This window comes from Gopherus evgoodei, chromosome 15 (assembly GCF_007399415.2).
Source record: "Gopherus evgoodei ecotype Sinaloan lineage chromosome 15, rGopEvg1_v1.p, whole genome shotgun sequence".
Lineage (NCBI taxonomy): Eukaryota > Metazoa > Chordata > Testudines > Testudinidae > Gopherus > Gopherus evgoodei.
In genome coordinates, this window is record NC_044336.1 from 4456638 (window position 1) to 4475497 (window position 18860).

The window sequence follows — 18860 nt, forward strand, 5'->3', positions numbered from 1 at the left end:
ACTCCAGATGTGCCACCTGCCCCAAGGACATGCTTTCCACTGGTCATAGGAGACTCCTGAGCTGGGGTTTCAGGCAGAGTCTAATGGTTTGGTTCTGTGAGCTCAGTGTGGGTACAGTATCTGTGTGTTTAATGACAGGGTGCTGTAGAATGAGACCAGCATGCAGAAGGGTCAGTGCTGCATATATGGAATCATAAAAATGTAGGGCTGGAAGGGACCTTACAGGTCCTCTAGTCCATCCTCCCGTGCTGAGGCAGGATTACATAGACTTAGACTCTGACAAGTGTTAGAGCTCATTACCTTGGAAGGGGTTAGTCCCATGCCAGAAGAAGTGAGTACTTCACCTGCCTAGCGGCTGAGTGAGGAGTGCAGCAGAAAAAAACCTACAGAAGGGAATGAAATAAAGCAACTCTCCCCCTCCTGTATCTTGGAGGTTCTCATCGCCTCCTGTGAATTGCTTTTTCTGCCACTCCCCTCCCCTGCTACCCTGTGGCATATAAAAGACACTGATGTACTGTTTTGATGAATAGCTGCTGAATTTGGCCTTGTCTCTGATGTTGGCGTTCCAGGGTGTGAGTTCAATGCAGCTCTCTGTTGTAGTGTCTGTTGTTGTTGTTATTACCACTTTGAGAAATACTTTCATTTTATGCCGCAGCTGCTTGATTTTTCACAACCTCACAGCTTTGCCAAGAGCATGCTGTTAAATACAACACACGGTGTCAGGGCTATTATGCAATGGATGATGAACTAATTCCCTTCTCTAAGGTGGCACTGACCTGTGCCCAGATCTGGTGGACCACGGAAGTTGGAATTGCCTTTGCCAGACTGGAAGAAGGATATGAGAATGCAATGAAGGAATATTACAAGAAGCAAGTGACCCAGCTGAATACTCTCATCACCATGCTCATCGGTCAGCTCTCCAAGGGCGACAGACAGAAAATCATGACCATATGTACTATTGACGTACATGCTCGGGATGTCGTAGCTAAGATGATAGCTCAAAAGGTTTGCCGATATACCACAAGACATTACGCCTTTTCGGCACTGTCATTTACTGTGTCCTAACAGTGTCTGATATTAGAGTGCAAACCTCTCGAGTTAATGGAGTAAGGAAATGGCGCCATCTTTGATCTTCCTGAAATATGACAATGTGTTGTCATCCCAGTGGCTTCCCATGTCCCAGTCTTCCTCCCTGTATTACACGTCCCCTCTATATCACGTGTGTCCCGGTCTTCCTGCCTGTACTACATGTCCCCTCTATATCACTTGTGTCCTGGTCCTCCTCCCTGTATTACATATCCCCTCTATTACTTTCTTCACGTGCAAGAGCATGAACATTTTCCCTTTTTCAAGTTGATTTTTGGAGAGAAGCTGAAACTCCCTAATAAACCCGCAGTGCTGCAGTGTACCATGACACTGACACATTATAGGCTGTGTTGTATTGGTCCATTTATACAAGCTGTGAGTGTATTATGTGAATCTGTGCCTCCAACAGCGCGTTAATGGGCTGATAAAGCACATGCTAGGGTGCGTAGAGTCTACTGGACACTGCAATGTTTTTACTGCACGTTTAAAATGTAAACAAAACATCAGACTTTGTCTTTTGGGGCCTACCCCCCGAGGGAGCCACAAAGGCAGGTGCTTTAAGGGCACATACATGCCCTAGCTTTTGTTCAGTCTTCCTCTAGGGCAGGATCCAAAGCCCACTGAAAGCAGGTGAAAGATTCCCATTGACTTGAAGGGGCTTGGGATCCATACCCCTCCCTGCACCAGCGCCTCACAAACAACCAAGCTGCTTTCACAGCTGGCTGACTGTGGAGCTCTCTGCACCGTGGGCTGAGCCTCATTAGCAGTACACTGATCTCAATGGCAGCCCTCGCAGGAGCCTGGCGTCCCTTGTCCAGTATGGTCCTTTTCCTGCAGGAGGCTCTCGCAGGAAATGGCTCCTGCCCACTCTGGCTCCCCCTGCAGTAGCCGCGCACAGCTCTCTGTCTTGCCCCCCTTCCTTCCTCATCTTTCCCTGTTCACCTTGTCTCAGGCCTCTCTTTGCACCTTCCTCTATGTTGCCCTGGAACCTTTAATCTGTTCTCTCATCCCCCTGCAAGGGAGGGAGCTTGGATTTGTCCCCCTTTATTGATAGGAAACTGAGGCACTGAGCAGTTGCCTGCTGTAATCATCAAACACTGGGCCCAATTCAGTCCCAGGGTAACTCCATTGAAACCAGCGGACTTACAACAGGATTGCATTTGGCCCAGCATCTTTAACCCTTTGCTTGTTGAATGTCAGTGAACATGTGTGTGCATTTGCAGGTCGACAGTGCCCAGGCGTTCATTTGGCTGTCGCAGCTTCGGCACAGATGGGCTGATGAGGAGAAGCACTGCTTTGCAAACATTTGTGATGCCCAGTTTCTATACTCCTACGAGTACCTGGGCAATACGCCTCGGCTTGTGATCACCCCCCTTACAGACAGGTGGGTCACCGGAATGTCTAGAACCCTTCTCCTGGCATACTGCAACATCAGAGCTTCCCATGTGGGAGTAAGAAACCACTGTCCATGGCATAGAAGGGTTGGTTAAGACATCAGAATAGTTCACAAGTGTATTCCTTCTCTCCACATTCCAGCTGCCCGGCACAGCGCAGCTCACACACTATTTCCCTGTACCTCCTCTGTCAGTGTGCAGCGCTTTTCAGAATCCACCAGTGTCATTCCCAGGTCTGTCAAAGGGGGTCGCTGCACAGTAAGGTGAAGCAGAGTGCTCTGAACCCGGGACTGCCAGGTGCTGGTGTGAAACACTAAGCAGGTTGCTGGGTTTCCTGTGTAGCCAAGCGAGCCTGGCCCCATAGCCACCTGTCAGTGATCAGCCACAGTGGGCATAGAGTCATCAGACTGCTGTGAAAATCCAGCCCTTGGCTTGAAGAGTTTGGGCAGCTCTGCTGTAAAGGATGCTGAGTATACCCTAGAGCAAGCACAGCAAGGCAGAGGCAGTAACTTGCTCAGGAGGATTTTTCAGCTTGCAAACTCACTCTGCAGGTGCAGACTCAATTCTGCAGAGTAAGGGCTCCCTCAGCACACATGAGTTTAGTCCCATTACCCTGCGTTGTCAGTGACCTGTTGAGAGAGCTCTACTCGAGTACACGCGGCCCAATGAACCATAGCAGCCTTCCTGTAGGTCACGTTGATGTTGTGACTCTGTGCTTGGGTACTCTAACTCATTCAAATCTCTTTTCTCTTTGCTGCTGGAAGATGTTACATCACTCTCACCCAATCTCTGCACCTGACCATGAGCGGGGCCCCAGCTGGGCCAGCAGGGACTGGCAAGACCGAGACAACCAAAGACTTGGGACGCGCCCTTGGCATCATGGTGTATGTGTTTAACTGCTCTGAACAAATGGACTACAAGGTACTGGGTCTGACGTGATCCAGGGTCAGGTTGTGTCAGGGGAGCATCCAGGGGGAGGGACAGGACTGAAAAACATCTCAAAAGCCTAAGGCACTAAGAAGGATCTTGTTAGAGGGCTTATTCCCTCACCCGCTCACTTCCCTGGTCCTTCTCTCATGAACAGAGGGCAACAATACCCGAAGTCCAAAGGTGCAAACAATTTGACGTTTATTGGGGTGAACTTCCAGCAAGCATGATTCCAGTTGCCTTCCTCAGTGTCCCCCTTCCCAGCTCTGACACCGCAGAGCCTTGCCTGTGTCCCTGTTCCCATTCCCCCCCTTAGCGAAACATGATTCCAATTCCCTCACCCCCATCCCCCCCCTTTAAGTCCTGATTGACTGCAGACTGTATAGTAGAACTTGTTCTGCTTAGCTATACCTTAACCAATTATTTTACTGAAATTTAACTAACCAATCTTAATATATTGTAACATGATTATTTAACCAATTATATTCCACCACCTTCATTGGTTTACACCCAACGAAACTAATTATACAGCAGACAGAAACAATCACAGAACCAAACAAAGGTTAAACAGACAAACAATAGGGAAGTGGAGATGACAGTGAAAGAACAATACGGAAATGAGGATTTTACACCCCAGCTATCGATAAGTGAGTTCTTGCCAGACAGGATGCTATCAGACTAAGTTTTCTTTACATCTTTTATGCTCTTCCCTTTCTCTGGAGGTGATAGATCAGATCATCTTTCTAACAGCCCCAGATTGCCTTATTTTAATGTGACTAGTTTAAAATGTAAGAATGTGACCATTCACTTTCCAGCTTATGGCTGCCTCTGCTGCTTAGTCGAAGGCCTTACTTAGCCTAAGGACAAGGCCTTAGACTGTCACAGTGAGAAAAGGCCCTATACAGGCAGATAGTGATTTTGATTCTTTCTTTTTTACCTCTATAACTAGCTAAGTGAGAAGAATACACCTAAATTCTTAAAGTACAGGCCTTTGCACACAGGCTTGAATATCTATATCCTAACACTCCACCCCCTTTTTTTTTTCTTTTGGGATCCTTCTTCCCAGGTATCCCTGGAAAAGCATAGGACATATGGCGACACATTTCCTGATAGGGCCGGGCATTAAGGTGGAAAGTGTTACTATTTTATTTGTCCCACTGGCCCTTTATGTAGTACCGTGCCCTGCACCTTCTCTCCTACGGGCATACCACACCTATTTCAATTAGCGTTCCAGACTTCCCATTACAGTGGGCCCAAGAAGGTTGGGTTCAGGTTGTTTAGTACACTGTGGCGGGGGGAGAGCTTACTACATTACTTATAGGTTATCTCCATATGCAACGTAACACAAGTACAGTTAACAATACACCAGCTGCTATGATAATTTACAGCAACACTGAGTTCTGACCACTGCAGTATGGTTCAACATTCGAGCCACCACCAGCACACTGCCTCTTCTCCTTCGACAGGGTCAAGATTTTAATGTGTTTGGTTGCTGGCAGTTGCAACAAGCTGCCCCTGCAGATTTTGCGTGCTTTTGTTTATATTATAAGTTCATTGAATGTTTATAGAGAAATGGGTTATTATGCAAACCAGCTTAACCACTTGGTATGGAACCAGGCCTGGGTTCAATTATTTACAGCAATAAGAGTTACAGATTTATTTGTGCTCTAAGTTTAGATAGTAACATGTACATTCCCAGCAAAACACCTTATGCATAGTACACCCAATTGTTCACCCCTTGCCACAGACCTCTGATTCTGCTTCTTCATAGTTATAGGAGAGGGGCACATCTACACATTTTTTTTTTATTTACACCATTTTACACACCCCTCCATTGATTCCCAGTGAACTCCTCCCCTTTTTATTATTTTCATAGGGCTTGTGGAGAGCACCTTGGTTGCTGTTCCATTTTTAGGTACCACGGTAGCTATTACACAGGTGCTGGGCTTTCAACTGAGCATTTTGCATTTTTATACACATTTTCCCCCCAGGTCAGCCTTTTGAAGCCATCCCCACCGATATCATAAGGGTTTTTGTTTATTGCAACACAACAATGCTAGCAACAAGACAAACACCACAGACAAACAACACAAAACATAGATTTTTGGTATTTTGGGTTATTTTTTCGCTGGTGCCAGCTTGCTTGTGGAGTGCCTGAAAAACAAAATAAACAATTTTCACTCCCCTGGTGGGGGCAGATTATTGCTTGATAATAATACCACTTTTTTACAATTTGTTTTGCTAATTGCAGGAAAAACACAATAATTACCTTTAGGCTGTTCTTGTTTTGTTTTATAGTTAGGGTAGTGAATTATCCCACTCACTGGTCATTTATGAAATTCATGAGGTGATGTACCTCAGTTTCCTCTCTTGTACAACAGACCAGGTTTGGAATAGTTTTTTTGCTGTACCAAGCTTTAAGTTTATTTTTAGGTAATAGCTAAGAGACAGCTTTAGATTTTTGCACTGCACGCGCGCGTGCACACACACACGCACACACACGTTAGGGTTGACCTGTCCCCCTTATTTTCAGACTTGACTTGTTTTTTCCCCTCCCGTTTCTGGAAGGCCATAATCTGAATCTTCTAGTAGCTTGTTTGTTGACCAGATGTATTTATTATTTGCAGCCTTTTTGTGCTGCTAGTTATGGGCAGTTTTTTTCTTCTCTCATCAGCTAGGTAATTTGCATTTACACAGAGGCTTTTTGGCTTACTTTTGAATCCAAAGCTATTAGCAGCTTAGAGCCTGTTTTAAAAGAGAAACATTTTACTTTCACCAGAGTTTTGATTACTTTTTACTTTTATTTTTTGCTTCAAAACACACACAGATTTGAAAAAGAAAGTACAACCTATTGTGGCTTTTTTTTGGAGCCCTAACAGGATTTTAATTAAGTACCATGTTTTATTTGCATTTTTTTACACCTTTTTTAATATACACTGCACACATCCTGGGAAAATGCACATTTCTTTCATAGTTTACCCTTTATAACATTATATTAGACATACTAATTTTACAGAAGGTGTAACTGCCTCCCCCGTGCCCATAGAGTTTTCCTGCACCCCCACCAAAGCGACAGTCCGATCCCCCAGAGCCACCCCAAGGCTTAGTGTTTCCATCATTGCTCCCCTTTTCCTTTTCCTGTGCGCACATACAAAATTCTCTTTTGCCTAATGCCCCTTGCACTATGATTACTCATTTTTACACAACTGTACCCCAGTTACATTTTGTACAACTAGAGACAGCCAGGAGCAGCCACTTTAAATTTCTATAGAAACCCCTGACATTCCTTTAGTGATTTTGATTACATTACCCAATAGTTAAATAATTTTGATGAGATTATCTCTCCACCTGCTACAGTGATAGAACAACACAGAAATAAGAATTTTATACCCCCGCTATTGATAAGTGAGTTCTTGCCAGGTACGATGCTATCAAACTAAGTTTTCTTTAAATCTTTTAGTCTCTTTCCTTTCTCTGGAGGTAATAAATCGGATCACCTTTCTAACAGCCCCAGATTGCCTTATTTTAATGTAACTAGTTTAAAATGTGTAACCCTTCTGCCCCTCTAGTTGGCAGCAACAAGGGCCGGGTTCAGTATCCAGGGGTTCCGTTTCAGTAACACAATGCATAACCGGCTCAAGCCCCCACCCAGTGACCTGGGACACTCACATACCACACCCCCCTGGGCGCCTCTAGGAGGCAATACTTCCCCTCTCGCAAGCACGGAGTCTGAGTGTAGCAAAATCTTTTTTAATAAAGGAAGGAATCAATGTGGCATCCCATTGGAGAAACACCACAAACAGGGTTATAACACAAACCATAAACAAAAACCCACCTCCAAGTACGTTTGCCACTGTCCTTTTTCCGCTTAGGGTTTTAAGTCCAATCACCCCAAAGTCCAACAACCCCAAAGTCTCTGGTCAATGCCACCCCAGAGTTCAAGAGTCTATCTGTAGAGGTCCCTCCCCCCCAGCCTGGGTAGAAAGGGGCACCTTACGTGGTCCAGGGCCAACTGCCCTGCCTCTCCGTGGGTTCTGCTTCCGCCTTCTCCACGAACTGCTCCGCTTTACCAGCTGCTCCACTCTGCTCCTCCAGCCATCCTCAGGAACTGCTCCGCTCCACCAGCTGCTCTGCTCCATGAGCTGCTCTGCAAAACTGCTCGGCTCTGCTCACTCTGTGGGCCGCGCCCCCCGTCCCACAGCTACTCCCTCTGCTGCCACCAGCTGTCCCGTGATCCGCTCCAGCCGTCCCCGCAACTGCTCCACTCCACCAGCTGCTCTGTCCACAGCATATCTTCAGGCTCCCCCACTAGTTAGCACAATGCTCAGTGCTCTCAGCTCAGTCATTTCAGCTTTTTTTGTGATTTCAACTCTTAGTGATCTCAGCTCTTAGTGGGGGAGCCCCAGTGCTAGTGCACCATTAGCCCAAAGGGCGTTCAGCTCAGTAACCTGTATTTAGATTCTTGAGAGAATAAAAAAAAACAACTCTGACATTCCACAGTGGAGAGAGGAGGGGGTGCAACTGGTGCTTCTAGCTCCACAAGGAGACTGCACCACCAGGCACAGATACCTGTCCCCAGCCTCTCTCAATTCTCTGGGTTTTGGAACCCATGTCCCATGTCTAGCCAGTACTACTCAACTGAGGGTGAGCAATTTGTCACCAAGCAATCCCACAGCTTGGGAGTCTGGGATAGGGTGGGCGTACCTATGCAAATACACTCTCTGACCTTCTTTCCACCAGATGTCAGGGTAGAGCTTATCCTGACTCTGCTTACATCCTCCCCCCAGCCAAGAATTTGTCGTCCCGACAAATCACATTCCCTACTATACCAACTTATTGGTCCCCTCCAAAAGGCATTAGATAGCCCACTTTAGCTTTCACAAACCTGTGTGCTAAATGTATAGGCTCCTTACTAATCACCCCAGGTGCATCGTAAGTTAACCGTTTCACTGGTCTTATTACCCTGTCTCGCCTATTGAGAATCTCTGTTGCTATGGTAGGGGGGACATCCTCTTGAGTGACGGATGGGGAAGTTTTCTGTGAGTTTCCCTCGGGTACTGGCATAGGCCCCTGCATTTCTAGTTCTAACAGTGGAGGGTCGCAGGTGCTCTGGACATCCTCCATCTGTATGTCACCACTGTCCAATAGTCTGTGTAAGTCATTACACGGGGGTCCCACCAGTGGCTCAGGGATGTCAGGAATGGGCCTAAATACTTCTGCCATAGGGTTTAGGGCGGAAGAGGATGTGCTCTCTTCTGATTCAGCGGATCGAGACTGAAATCTTGTCTTCATCCCAGGATACACCATGGTTGTGTCTTCCTCCTCAGACTCACTCTCAGATGTGCTGAGTAGGGGTAGGTTAGCTGCAGGGAGCCGGCTGTCCACGTTGGAAGGCGGCTTTGGCACAGCACCTTTGTTCTGCCCAGTTGCCCGGTTGTGGCCAATCTCATAAGGGCTGCCTACCAATTCCCCCACAGGGAGCAAAAGGTTTCTGTGCACGGTCTTGGTCTGCCCTGTACCCTCTTCAGGTTTGATCTTGTAGACCGGCAGGTCTCCTAGCTTTTCCATCACTAAGTAAGGTATTGCCTTCCATCTGTCAGCTATCTTGTGCTTGCCAGCAATACCCAAATTTCGCAGCAGGACTCTGTCCCCTGGCTGGAGTTCTTGCAGACGCACCCTAGCATCATATCGATGTTTGTTGCGGCCTGCATTCTTCTGAGCTGCAGATGTAGCTAAGTGATAAGCATCCCGCAGCTTTTCTCGTAGACGGGATAGATATTGCTGGTGAGTTTCATAGCTATCTCCATCCTCGGATACACCAAAGCACAGGTCTATGGGTAATCTTGGTTCTCGCCCAAACATTAAGAGATATGGGGTGACTCCCGTAGCGTCGTTCTTTGTGGCGTTGTAGGCGTGCACTAGAAATGCGACATGTTGGCTCCAGGTTGCCTTCTGCTCTGGCCGCAAAGTCCCTAACATATCTAAAAGGGTTCGGTTGAACCTCTCTGGCTGAGGGTCACCCTGTGGGTGATAAGGCGTTGTCCTTGACTTTTTAATTCCTGCTATCCTCAGCACCTCCTTCAGAAGGTGACTCTCAAAGTCTCGTCCCTGATCCGAGTGTATCCGGGCTGGGAATCCATAAACTGAGAAATATTTTTCCCATAGTACTCGAGCGACGGTAGTGGCCTTCTGATCACGTGTGGGATATGCCTGCGCATATCGCGTGTAATGGTCGGTCACTACTAGGATGTTCCCAATATTCCTCTTGTCCACTTCTAAAGACAAGAAATCAATGCAAACCAGCTCCAGAGGTTTGTTGCTGGTGATGTTCTTCAGATATGCAGCCCTCGTGGGCAGAGTTTTCCTTTGCACACATCGCGCGCAGGTCTCACATTTCCGGCGAACATCTTCAGCCATTCGTGGCCAATAGAATCTACTGCGGATAAGTTCCAGGGTCCTCTCCATCCCTAAATGTCCAAAGTCATCATGCAGGGCCCTCATGGCCAGGGCTCTGTAATCTTTTGGCAGCACTAGTTGATTCCGTTGCTTTTGTAGAGGGTCTGTGGTCGTGCGGTGTAGCACTCCCTGAATCAGTTTTAGTTTGGTCCATTCTCTCAATAGTAGTTTGGCCTCTGGGGTAGGTGGGACAACCTCAGCTGGGCCTCGCCCCTCTCTTTTGGCAAGTAGTGTATCACGAATGTCAGCATCTTGTAGTTGGGCCTCTTGCCAGTCAGCCGTATTGAGCATGGGCAAGGGAGATTGGTCCAAAGCAATATAGTTCACTGAAGCAGAAGGCACGCCTTCAGGGGGTAGGCCCAAAGCTTCAGCAACACATCCATGAAGGCTCTCAGGGGACTCCGGCTCTCGGCGACTCACACTGCAAATAGCTCTCACGCCATCCGTGGGTATCACAGCGACATCAGGTGCCTGCGGACGTCTGGACAAGGCATCTGCATCTACATTGCTCCTCCCTGATCGGTATTGAATGCTGAACTCATAGCTAGCCAAGGCGGCCACCCATCTCTGGCCTGTAGCATCCAATTTAGCACTTGTTAACACATAGGTCAGTGGGTTGTTGTCTGTCCACACCTGGAACTGAGCACCGTACAAGTAGTCTCGGAATTTCTCAGTGATGGCCCATTTTAAGGCCAAGAACTCCAGCTTGTGGATGGGGTAGCGAGTTTCACTGTCAGACAGTCCTCGGCTGGCAAAGGCTACCGGTTTGCGTTTGCCTTCCACTTCCTGATACAGTACTGCTCCCAGACCCTCCAAACTGGCATCAGTATGCAGGATAAACGGTTTGCTCGGGTCAGCAAAGACTAGGACGGGAGCATGAGTTAAGCGAGTAATGATTTCCCGAAAAGCTCTCTCACATCTTTCATCCCACCGCGGCCCAAATGGTTCGAAGGGGCCATAGTGTCTCTGCAAAGGCGGCTTTGGAGGCCTCCGCTTATTCTGGGTCTTAGATTTGTTCTTGTTGGACTGGTATCCCCTGGTAAGATCATTCAGAGGTTTTACAATCGTAGCATAGTTCTTCACAAATCTGCGGTAGTAACCACTAAATCCAAGAAACGTCTTGAGTTCTCTGTAGTTAATGGGACGTGGCCAGGTAGTGAGTGCTTCTATTTTATCGGGGTCAGTACTCACACCTTCTTGGGACACGATGTGACCTACATACTTCACTGAGGTTTGGCAGAACTGGCATTTATCAATTGAAAGCTTCAAACCGTATGCCTCCAACCTGTCGAGCACTTTAAGAAGTCTTTCTTCATGTTCCTCCAGGGTTCTTCCAAACACAATCAGGTCATCCAAGTAAACTAACACCTGCAGTAAATTCATGTCTCCCACGACTTTTTCCATAAGACGTTGAAATGTGGCAGGTGCTCCAGAAATCCCTTGGGGCATGCGTTCGAACTGATAAAACCCTAATGGGCAGATGAAGGCTGTCTTCTCCTTATCTTCTTCACCTAGAGGGATCTGGTAGTATCCACTCCGAAGATCCAACACAGAGAACCACTGACTACCCAGCAAACAGTCCAAGGCATCTTGTACTCGAGGCATGGTGTACTGATCAACTGTAGTGCGCCTGTTTAGGGTGCGGTAGTCAATACACATCCGGATTTTTCCACTCTTCTTACGAACGACCACAATGGGTGAGGCATAGGGGCTTCGTGACTCTGTGATGATACCATTCGCGATCAGCTCTTGAAGATGATGGCGCACGTCTTCCATCTCAGAGAGGGCAATCCTTCTAGACCTCTCCCTGAAGGGTCGGGGATCTTGTAGCCTGATATGGTGTTCCACTCCCTTTGCACATCCCACGTCCCACTCATGTAGTGAGAACACTTTGGATCTCTTGCAAAGCTTCTTTCTCAGGCGATCCTTCCACTCCTCAGACAGCGGTGAGTCCCCGAAGTCAAACATCGCAGGATCTATCATTGGAACTTCATCTTCACACTGGGGTCTCACAACGCTTTCAGGCTCAAAAATGTCTGCAATTTTCTGCCCTGGTTTTACAAACACATCACGGCGTGTTTCATTAGCAACCAGTATCGTCACCTCCTCCTGGGCTTCAGCAGGTAGGGTTATGACTCCGCTGAGAACCAGCACTCCTTCTGGGAGCCCTCCCTTGGTTGGCTGCTCTACCACAGCTAATGTTCCCTTACTGCCTTTTAGGCAGGTACTCCTGACAATCACCTCCTTTTTTGACATGGCAGGCACCACTAAAGGGACCGGGCCCTTATACCTCAGTGCTTCGACTGGCAAATCAGGCATCACTTTTCTTGTGTCCTCAATTTTTCTGTAAGCCTCGGCACAGTGTGTGTGTATCACCAAGGTATTCAGATATTGGTCTCCTGCTCGCTGTCTGCAGTAATTGGCCAGTATCCTAAAGAGGCTGGAGTTGGTCCCTATTAGCACAGACACATCAGAGGCTCCTTTGGGGTCAGGGCATATTAAAGCTGCAGTGTCCACCTCCTGTCTTACCCCAGCAATCTCTTCTGGGAATTCCAGGTGTACTATGACATAGCCCTGATAAGGGTATTCATCCATGCTGAGGCCACACAGACCAATGCCAGTCAGTGGCTGTATGGGCAGGTGCCTAAGCATCTGTTGGTAGAATGACTGAAATATAATAGTCACTTGAGATCCAGTGTCAAGCACGGCTTTACACTCCGCCCCTTCAATCCTCACCATGACCTCTGCTCGAGGCCCTATCAGTCCTGCAGGGATCCCAGCTGGTTGGTCTTTTCTGGGGGAATCTTCAAATCCTCTAGGCCTAGGTGGTCTCCGTCCCCGGACCTTCTGGCAGCTACTGGATCTCTCCCAACTGATCCTCAGCTTTTCATACACTAAGGAGGGGTTCTCTTCCTTATGGCAGTTAGCAGCACTGTGCCCATCCTGACCACACCGGTAGCAAAAGAAGTGTCCTTTCTCCATTCGGCGAGGTGGGACGGTGACTCTAGATACTGACTTCTCTATCATCACAGTCTGAGGCTCCTTATTCCTGGAAGTCTTAGCTTGGTCAATGATGCTTTGCAGCTCAGCTATCCGTTCTGTCAGGACCTGCATTTGTTGGGCAAGTTCCTCTGTGGTGCTCACCATCAGTACACTGGCCATTGGCGGTGGTGTCGTACTGGCTCGTTCCAATGTTTGGGCTTCCCAACACTCGCTGGCTGCCTGCCTTTCTTCTTCTTCCCTGACCTCCTTTATCAGCTGGGAGTAACTTGGGGGATGTTCCTGCCGTTCTCTTAGTCGGAGATGAAGTAGGATCGGGTTCCAATACTGAGTCCCTCTTACAACTTGAGCCAGTCTGGTCTGATCCATCTGCTCAGCAGTCACTGCTCCCCTCATAACAGCTCTCTGAAGTAGTCTCTCCAGCCTCTGTATATAGGCTGAAATTTTCTCACCCCTTTGCTGTCGGGAATTAATGAATTTACAGTAACTGTCCGCAGGGCCCTCTACGCTCCCAAAGGTATTATCAAGGGCCTCTAGGCAGTCCTTCACACTGACCTCAGGGTCAGTGAGCTTCAGGGTGCGAATTACATCTAATGCTGGGCCACTAAGGCTCTCTATTAGACATCGTCGCTTTTCTACATCGGGTACGGCCCACTCCCGCAGCATTTCAGTAGTATGCTCCGACCAGAGTTCAAACTCCTCTTCCCCATCAAATAACCTTAACTTACGACAAGAGTTCGACGTAGCATAGGCCAACACAATCTTTTCCAATATATGCCCCAGTGCTTTTGCCCAATCATAGGCTGAGTCTGCCGCCCCTGAGCTAGAGGCTGCAGGACTGGGGCCCACCAAACCCGACATATTAGCCATTATACAAACAGTAGTTTCCTCAAAATATAAACATAATTATTTCCCAATACAGTGGAACACTCAACAAGTGCTTGCGAGGGGTACTGACCCAGGGATCCCGGACGAGCCCCCAAAAATGTAACCCTTCTGCCCCTCTAGTTGGCAGCAACAAGGGCCGGGTTCAGTATCCAGGGGTTCCGTTTCAGTAACACAATGCATAACCGGCTCGAGCCCCCACCCAGTGACCTGGGACACTCACATACCACACCCCCCTGGGCGCCTCTAGGAGGCAATACTTCCCCTCTCGCAAGCACGGAGTCTGAGTGTAGCAAAATCTTTTTTAATAAAGGAAGGAATCAATGTGGCATCCCATTGGAGAAACACCACAAACAGGGTTATAACACAAACCATAAACAAAAACCCACCTCCAAGTACGTTTGCCACTGTCCTTTTTCCGCTTAGGGTTTTAAGTCCAATCACCCCAAAGTCCAACAACCCCAAAGTCTCTGGTCAATGCCACCCCAGAGTTCAAGAGTCTATCTGTAGAGGTCCCTCCCCCCCAGCCTGGGTAGAAAGGGGCACCTTACGTGGTCCAGGGCCAACTGCCCTGCCTCTCCGTGGGTTCTGCTTCCGCCTTCTCCACGAACTGCTCCGCTTTACCAGCTGCTCCACTCTGCTCCTCCAGCCATCCTCAGGAACTGCTCCGCTCCACCAGCTGCTCTGCTCCATGAGCTGCTCTGCAAAACTGCTCGGCTCTGCTCACTCTGTGGGCCGCGCCCCCCGTCCCACAGCTACTCCCTCTGCTGCCACCAGCTGTCCCGTGATCCGCTCCAGCCGTCCCCGCAACTGCTCCACTCCACCAGCTGCTCTGTCCACAGCATATCTTCAGGCTCCCCCACTAGTTAGCACAATGCTCAGTGCTCTCAGCTCAGTCATTTCAGCTTTTTTTGTGATTTCAACTCTTAGTGATCTCAGCTCTTAGTGGGGGAGCCCCAGTGCTAGTGCACCATTAGCCCAAAGGGCGTTCAGCTCAGTAACCTGTATTTAGATTCTTGAGAGAATAAAAAAAAAACAACTCTGACATTCCACAGTGGAGAAAGGAGGGGGTGCAACTGGTGCTTCTAGCTCCACAAGGAGACTGCACCACCAGGCACAGATACCTGTCCCCAGCCTCTCTCAATTCTCTGGGTTTTGGAACCCATGTCCCATGTCTAGCCAGTACTACTCAACTGAGGGTGAGCAATTTGTCACCAAGCAATCCCACAGCTTGGGAGTCTGGGATAGGGTGGGCGTACCTATGCAAATACACTCTCTGAACTTCTTTCCACCAGATGTCAGGGTAGAGCTTATCCTGACTCTGCTTACAAATGTAAGAATGTGACCATTCACTTTCCAGCTTATGGCTGCCTTTGCTGCTTAGCCAAAAGCCTTACTTAGCCTAAGAACAGGGCCTTAGACTGTTGCAGTAAAAAAAAAGACCCTATACAGGCAAACAGTAATTTTATTTTTTTTTTCTACCTCTAAAACTAGCTAAGTAATAAAAATACACCTACATTCTTAAAGTATAGGCCTTTTCAGACAGGCCTGAATATTTATATCCTAACACAACTGATGGATCAGAGTGAGGTCCCTTTGGTTATCTGCCACTCTGCCAACTGTCAGGCTCCTCCTCCTCCAGCATGAGCTGCATACATGTGCATTAGATCCTGGGAAGCCAAGGAAGTGCTCTCAGTGAGGCAGAAGCCAGCCCTCTGCTGTCCCTGAGGATCATCCTCCCTGTGGGAGTCCTGGCCTCTGGTGGGGCTGGCTGCAAGAGGCTTGAGGCTGACTCAGCATGAGGGTTACAGTAGTCACCCCAGACTTGCCAATTTTGGTTAAGACAAATACATAACCGTCCAGGAGCCCCATTATTTTTACAATGCCCAGCACAACAGGGTTCTGGTCCACCACCGGGCTCCTGGGCACTACTGTAATTCACGCCATTAATAATGGTCAGCACCTAGCTCAGTGGGGACCTGGGCCATGACTACAGCTCCTATGTGCTACAATTATTCAAATCAACAACAGCAACATCGCACACGTTACTGGTAAGCAATGAAACTAGGGATTTTCATATTGGGTAGAGTCTGAAAGAGAGACAGTGATTGCAAAACCCAGATTACTTTGCCGTTCACTTTCTGTATTTGCTCTGATGTGGTTAGCGTTCTCCTTTGAGTATATGTCCCTGTGGGTGCTCCACCATAGGATGTACGTGCACCCTCAGTTGGAGACTGCAGAGTGGTGTCTGCGGTCTCACACCTGCGCAGAGCAATGCTTCGTGGTCTGAACAAGGGCAGCTAGGGAAGCAAAGCCTGATGCCACTCAGTTCCCTCTCAGCTGCCTGCAGCTGGAGATGAAGAGTTCTGCTGTCTACTCCCCTCAGCTTCCCACCTTAACTAGTGAATTCTTTACTTCATTTGTTTCTTTTAAGAGTTTCTTTTAGTTACCCATTTCTGATGCTTTTATTTTATTTATCTTCTGTGTGTGTGGTCAGGATGGGAACTCCTTCCCCTCCTCTTCTTCTTTGATCTTCTGGTTTGTGTTAGAGTGTAATTTGTTATGAAGACCCGTCAGACTTGCCATTGGTCCTTTCCCCACAGTGACGGACACTCCAGTTGCCTGTGATGTTTAGGGAATTCTCACAACTCTTCTAAATGCACGGTCTGTGTGAGTTTCAAAGGCAGAGCTAAGGAGGACAGGGAGGCTAGACTTAAGCACCTATTATGGAGCATGGCCAGCTCTGGAGGGGTTGCTTCCTCCTCCATACATCAGCATTCACATTGCAGAGCACCTTGGCCACATTGGCTGCTTCAATTGCAGCCCTGGGCAAAGCAACCTACCTCTCTGAGCAAGGAGCATCAGCTCATAAGACTCAAGAGACTTTTCATCCCTCTAAGGTTGTGGCAGAGACTCCAACTGAGTCTGGTACTCAGGCATTGGTACTGTGGAAGAAACCTGCTCAGTTATACCTACCACTAGGTCAGTTACTGCGACTAACTTTGTGTGAAGGTTATCATAGCCCTTCACCCTCTTCCAGGTTCCTTTCTTTTGTTGATCCCTTCATCTCTGATGAACCTGACTCACCAGAGCAGGGAAGATATGCCAGAGCCACTTCCTGACACTGCTGCAACAGCAACACATTGAGACTTGCTTAAGTCTCCAGCCTTCAGTACCAAGTAGGACATCAGAGACACCCCCCCACACACACCTTAGTTCAGGGGAAGATTCCTTAGATCAGGAGATCTCAGTACTGTGCTAGCCTACCCCCATGAGTCTTTTTCATGAAAAGGATCCTGTGGAACCTACCAGATATTGTAGCTTTGTAGGCCCAGAGATTATGACTATCCCTGAGGTCCCTTCCTTTATCCCCCTCCCTGGTGGGATTAGTGGGACCTGTGGGACCACTGTGGTGACTAATTCCATCAGGGACCTAAGACAAAGCACTGGCACCCCCAACACCCACAGACTGTCCTAAGGTACTGCACATCTTGGAACCACATACTTCTCTGGTACCAACCAATGTACAGGAGGAACAAGAGTTTCAAGTTGAGGAGATTTCTGTAAAGGTACCTTCATCTTCAGACAATGTGGTAATGCCACCACCTACCTCCCTGCTATGCTGATGACTTTAAGACCTTCCAGGACCTTATGAAAAGATTAATGGACTCACTTCAAATCCCGCTGGAGGAAGTGCAAGAATGTAAACACTTCTTGGTGGACACCCTGAACATCAGTCCCTAGGGAAAGATTGCCCTGCCACACATCCACTAAGGCAAACACCTGCCAAAATCCCACTGACCTGTAATGGGGCAGAGCAGAAATACTACATCCCACCAAAGGAAATGGAGTACTTCTTCTCCCATCCCTTGTCCCAGTTCCCTTGCACTGGATGCCACCAGTGAGAGGAACTGTCAAGCTAGCTCTAGGCCCTCTCCATCAGATAAGGAATCCAAGTTGTAGGACTTGCTAGGAAGAAAGAGTTACACATCACCCTCTCTCCAATTTCACATTGCCAACTACCAGGCCTTGATAGCACAATGATTTCACACATACTCTAAATTTACAAAAATTATTGATCACTTTCCATGATATCAGAAAGGTCATTTCCAGTCTATTATCATTGAAGAACACATAGTTGCGAAAGCCTCTCTGCAAACTCCCTTAGACCTTTCTCAAGCTGTGCTGAGAAGGAGTGAAGGCTATTCCCATAGCACCTGCTTGGCCGGGACAGGTGCGCTACTCACACCTCATCCACCTTTTGGAGACAACATCCCTCAAACTTCCTAACACTAAGGACCTATTGCCACCATAACTCAGGGTCCCTTACTCATCCCAGCCCCTCCTCCCTGAGTCTGAGAGCATGGCTTCTCAATGGCTCTCAGGCATGGAACTGATCTGCTTGGATAGAGTTCAGTCAGTCCTCCTATCCAGTAGAAAGCCCAGTACTTGTGTAAGACGAACCTGCGAAAGTGAAAGCGCTTCCAACCCTGGTGCTCCCTCCCATCTTCTCAAGCTTCCGAAGTTCCAATCTCCATGATTTTGCACTATCTGTTAGCACTAAAGACACAGGGTCTCTCAGTGAGCTGTATTGAGTGCATCTGGCCACCACCACAGCCTCCATTTTCCCATCCAGGCCTTCACAATCTTTAGCCGCTTGGCAGCAACCAGATTTCTTCAAGGCCTGTACAACTTGCTTCTTCCATTTGTCAACCTCCCTCCAATGAGACCTCAACTTGGGTTTGAACACCCCAGGGAACCCCTCCCCCACATTTGAACCAATGGTGACCTACTCCGCCCTGCAACTCTTCCTCAAAATTTCTCATAAGAATGGCCATATTGGGTCAGACCAAAGGTCCATGCAGCCTAGTATCCTGTCTGCCGACAGTGGCCAATGCCAGGTGCCCCAGAGGGAGTGAACCTAACAGGTAATGATCAAGTGATCTCTCTCCTGCCATCCATCTCCACTCTCTGACAAACAGAGGCTAGGGACACCATTCCTAACCCATCTGGCTAATAGCCAGTCATGGACTTAACCTCCATGAATTTATCCAGTTCTCCTTTAAACCCTGTTGTAGTCCTAGCCTTCACAACCTCCTCAGACAAGGAGTT

At 48.1% G+C, this 18860-nt stretch overlaps 1 protein-coding gene across 5 annotated transcripts in view; it reads left to right on the forward strand.

The window, feature by feature from the left end:
* DNAH9 (dynein axonemal heavy chain 9) overlaps positions 1–18860 on the forward strand; it is a 392191-nt gene that overhangs the window by 80244 nt on the left and 293087 nt on the right. For all 5 annotated transcript variants that reach the window (XM_030534286.1, XM_030534287.1, XM_030534283.1 and 2 more), the window contains 3 exons: positions 766–1005; positions 2310–2470; positions 3245–3401. In XM_030534286.1, coding sequence (XP_030390146.1) covers positions 766–1005; positions 2310–2470; positions 3245–3401 — 558 coding nt within the window. The remainder of the gene's footprint in view (positions 1–765; positions 1006–2309; positions 2471–3244; positions 3402–18860) is intronic.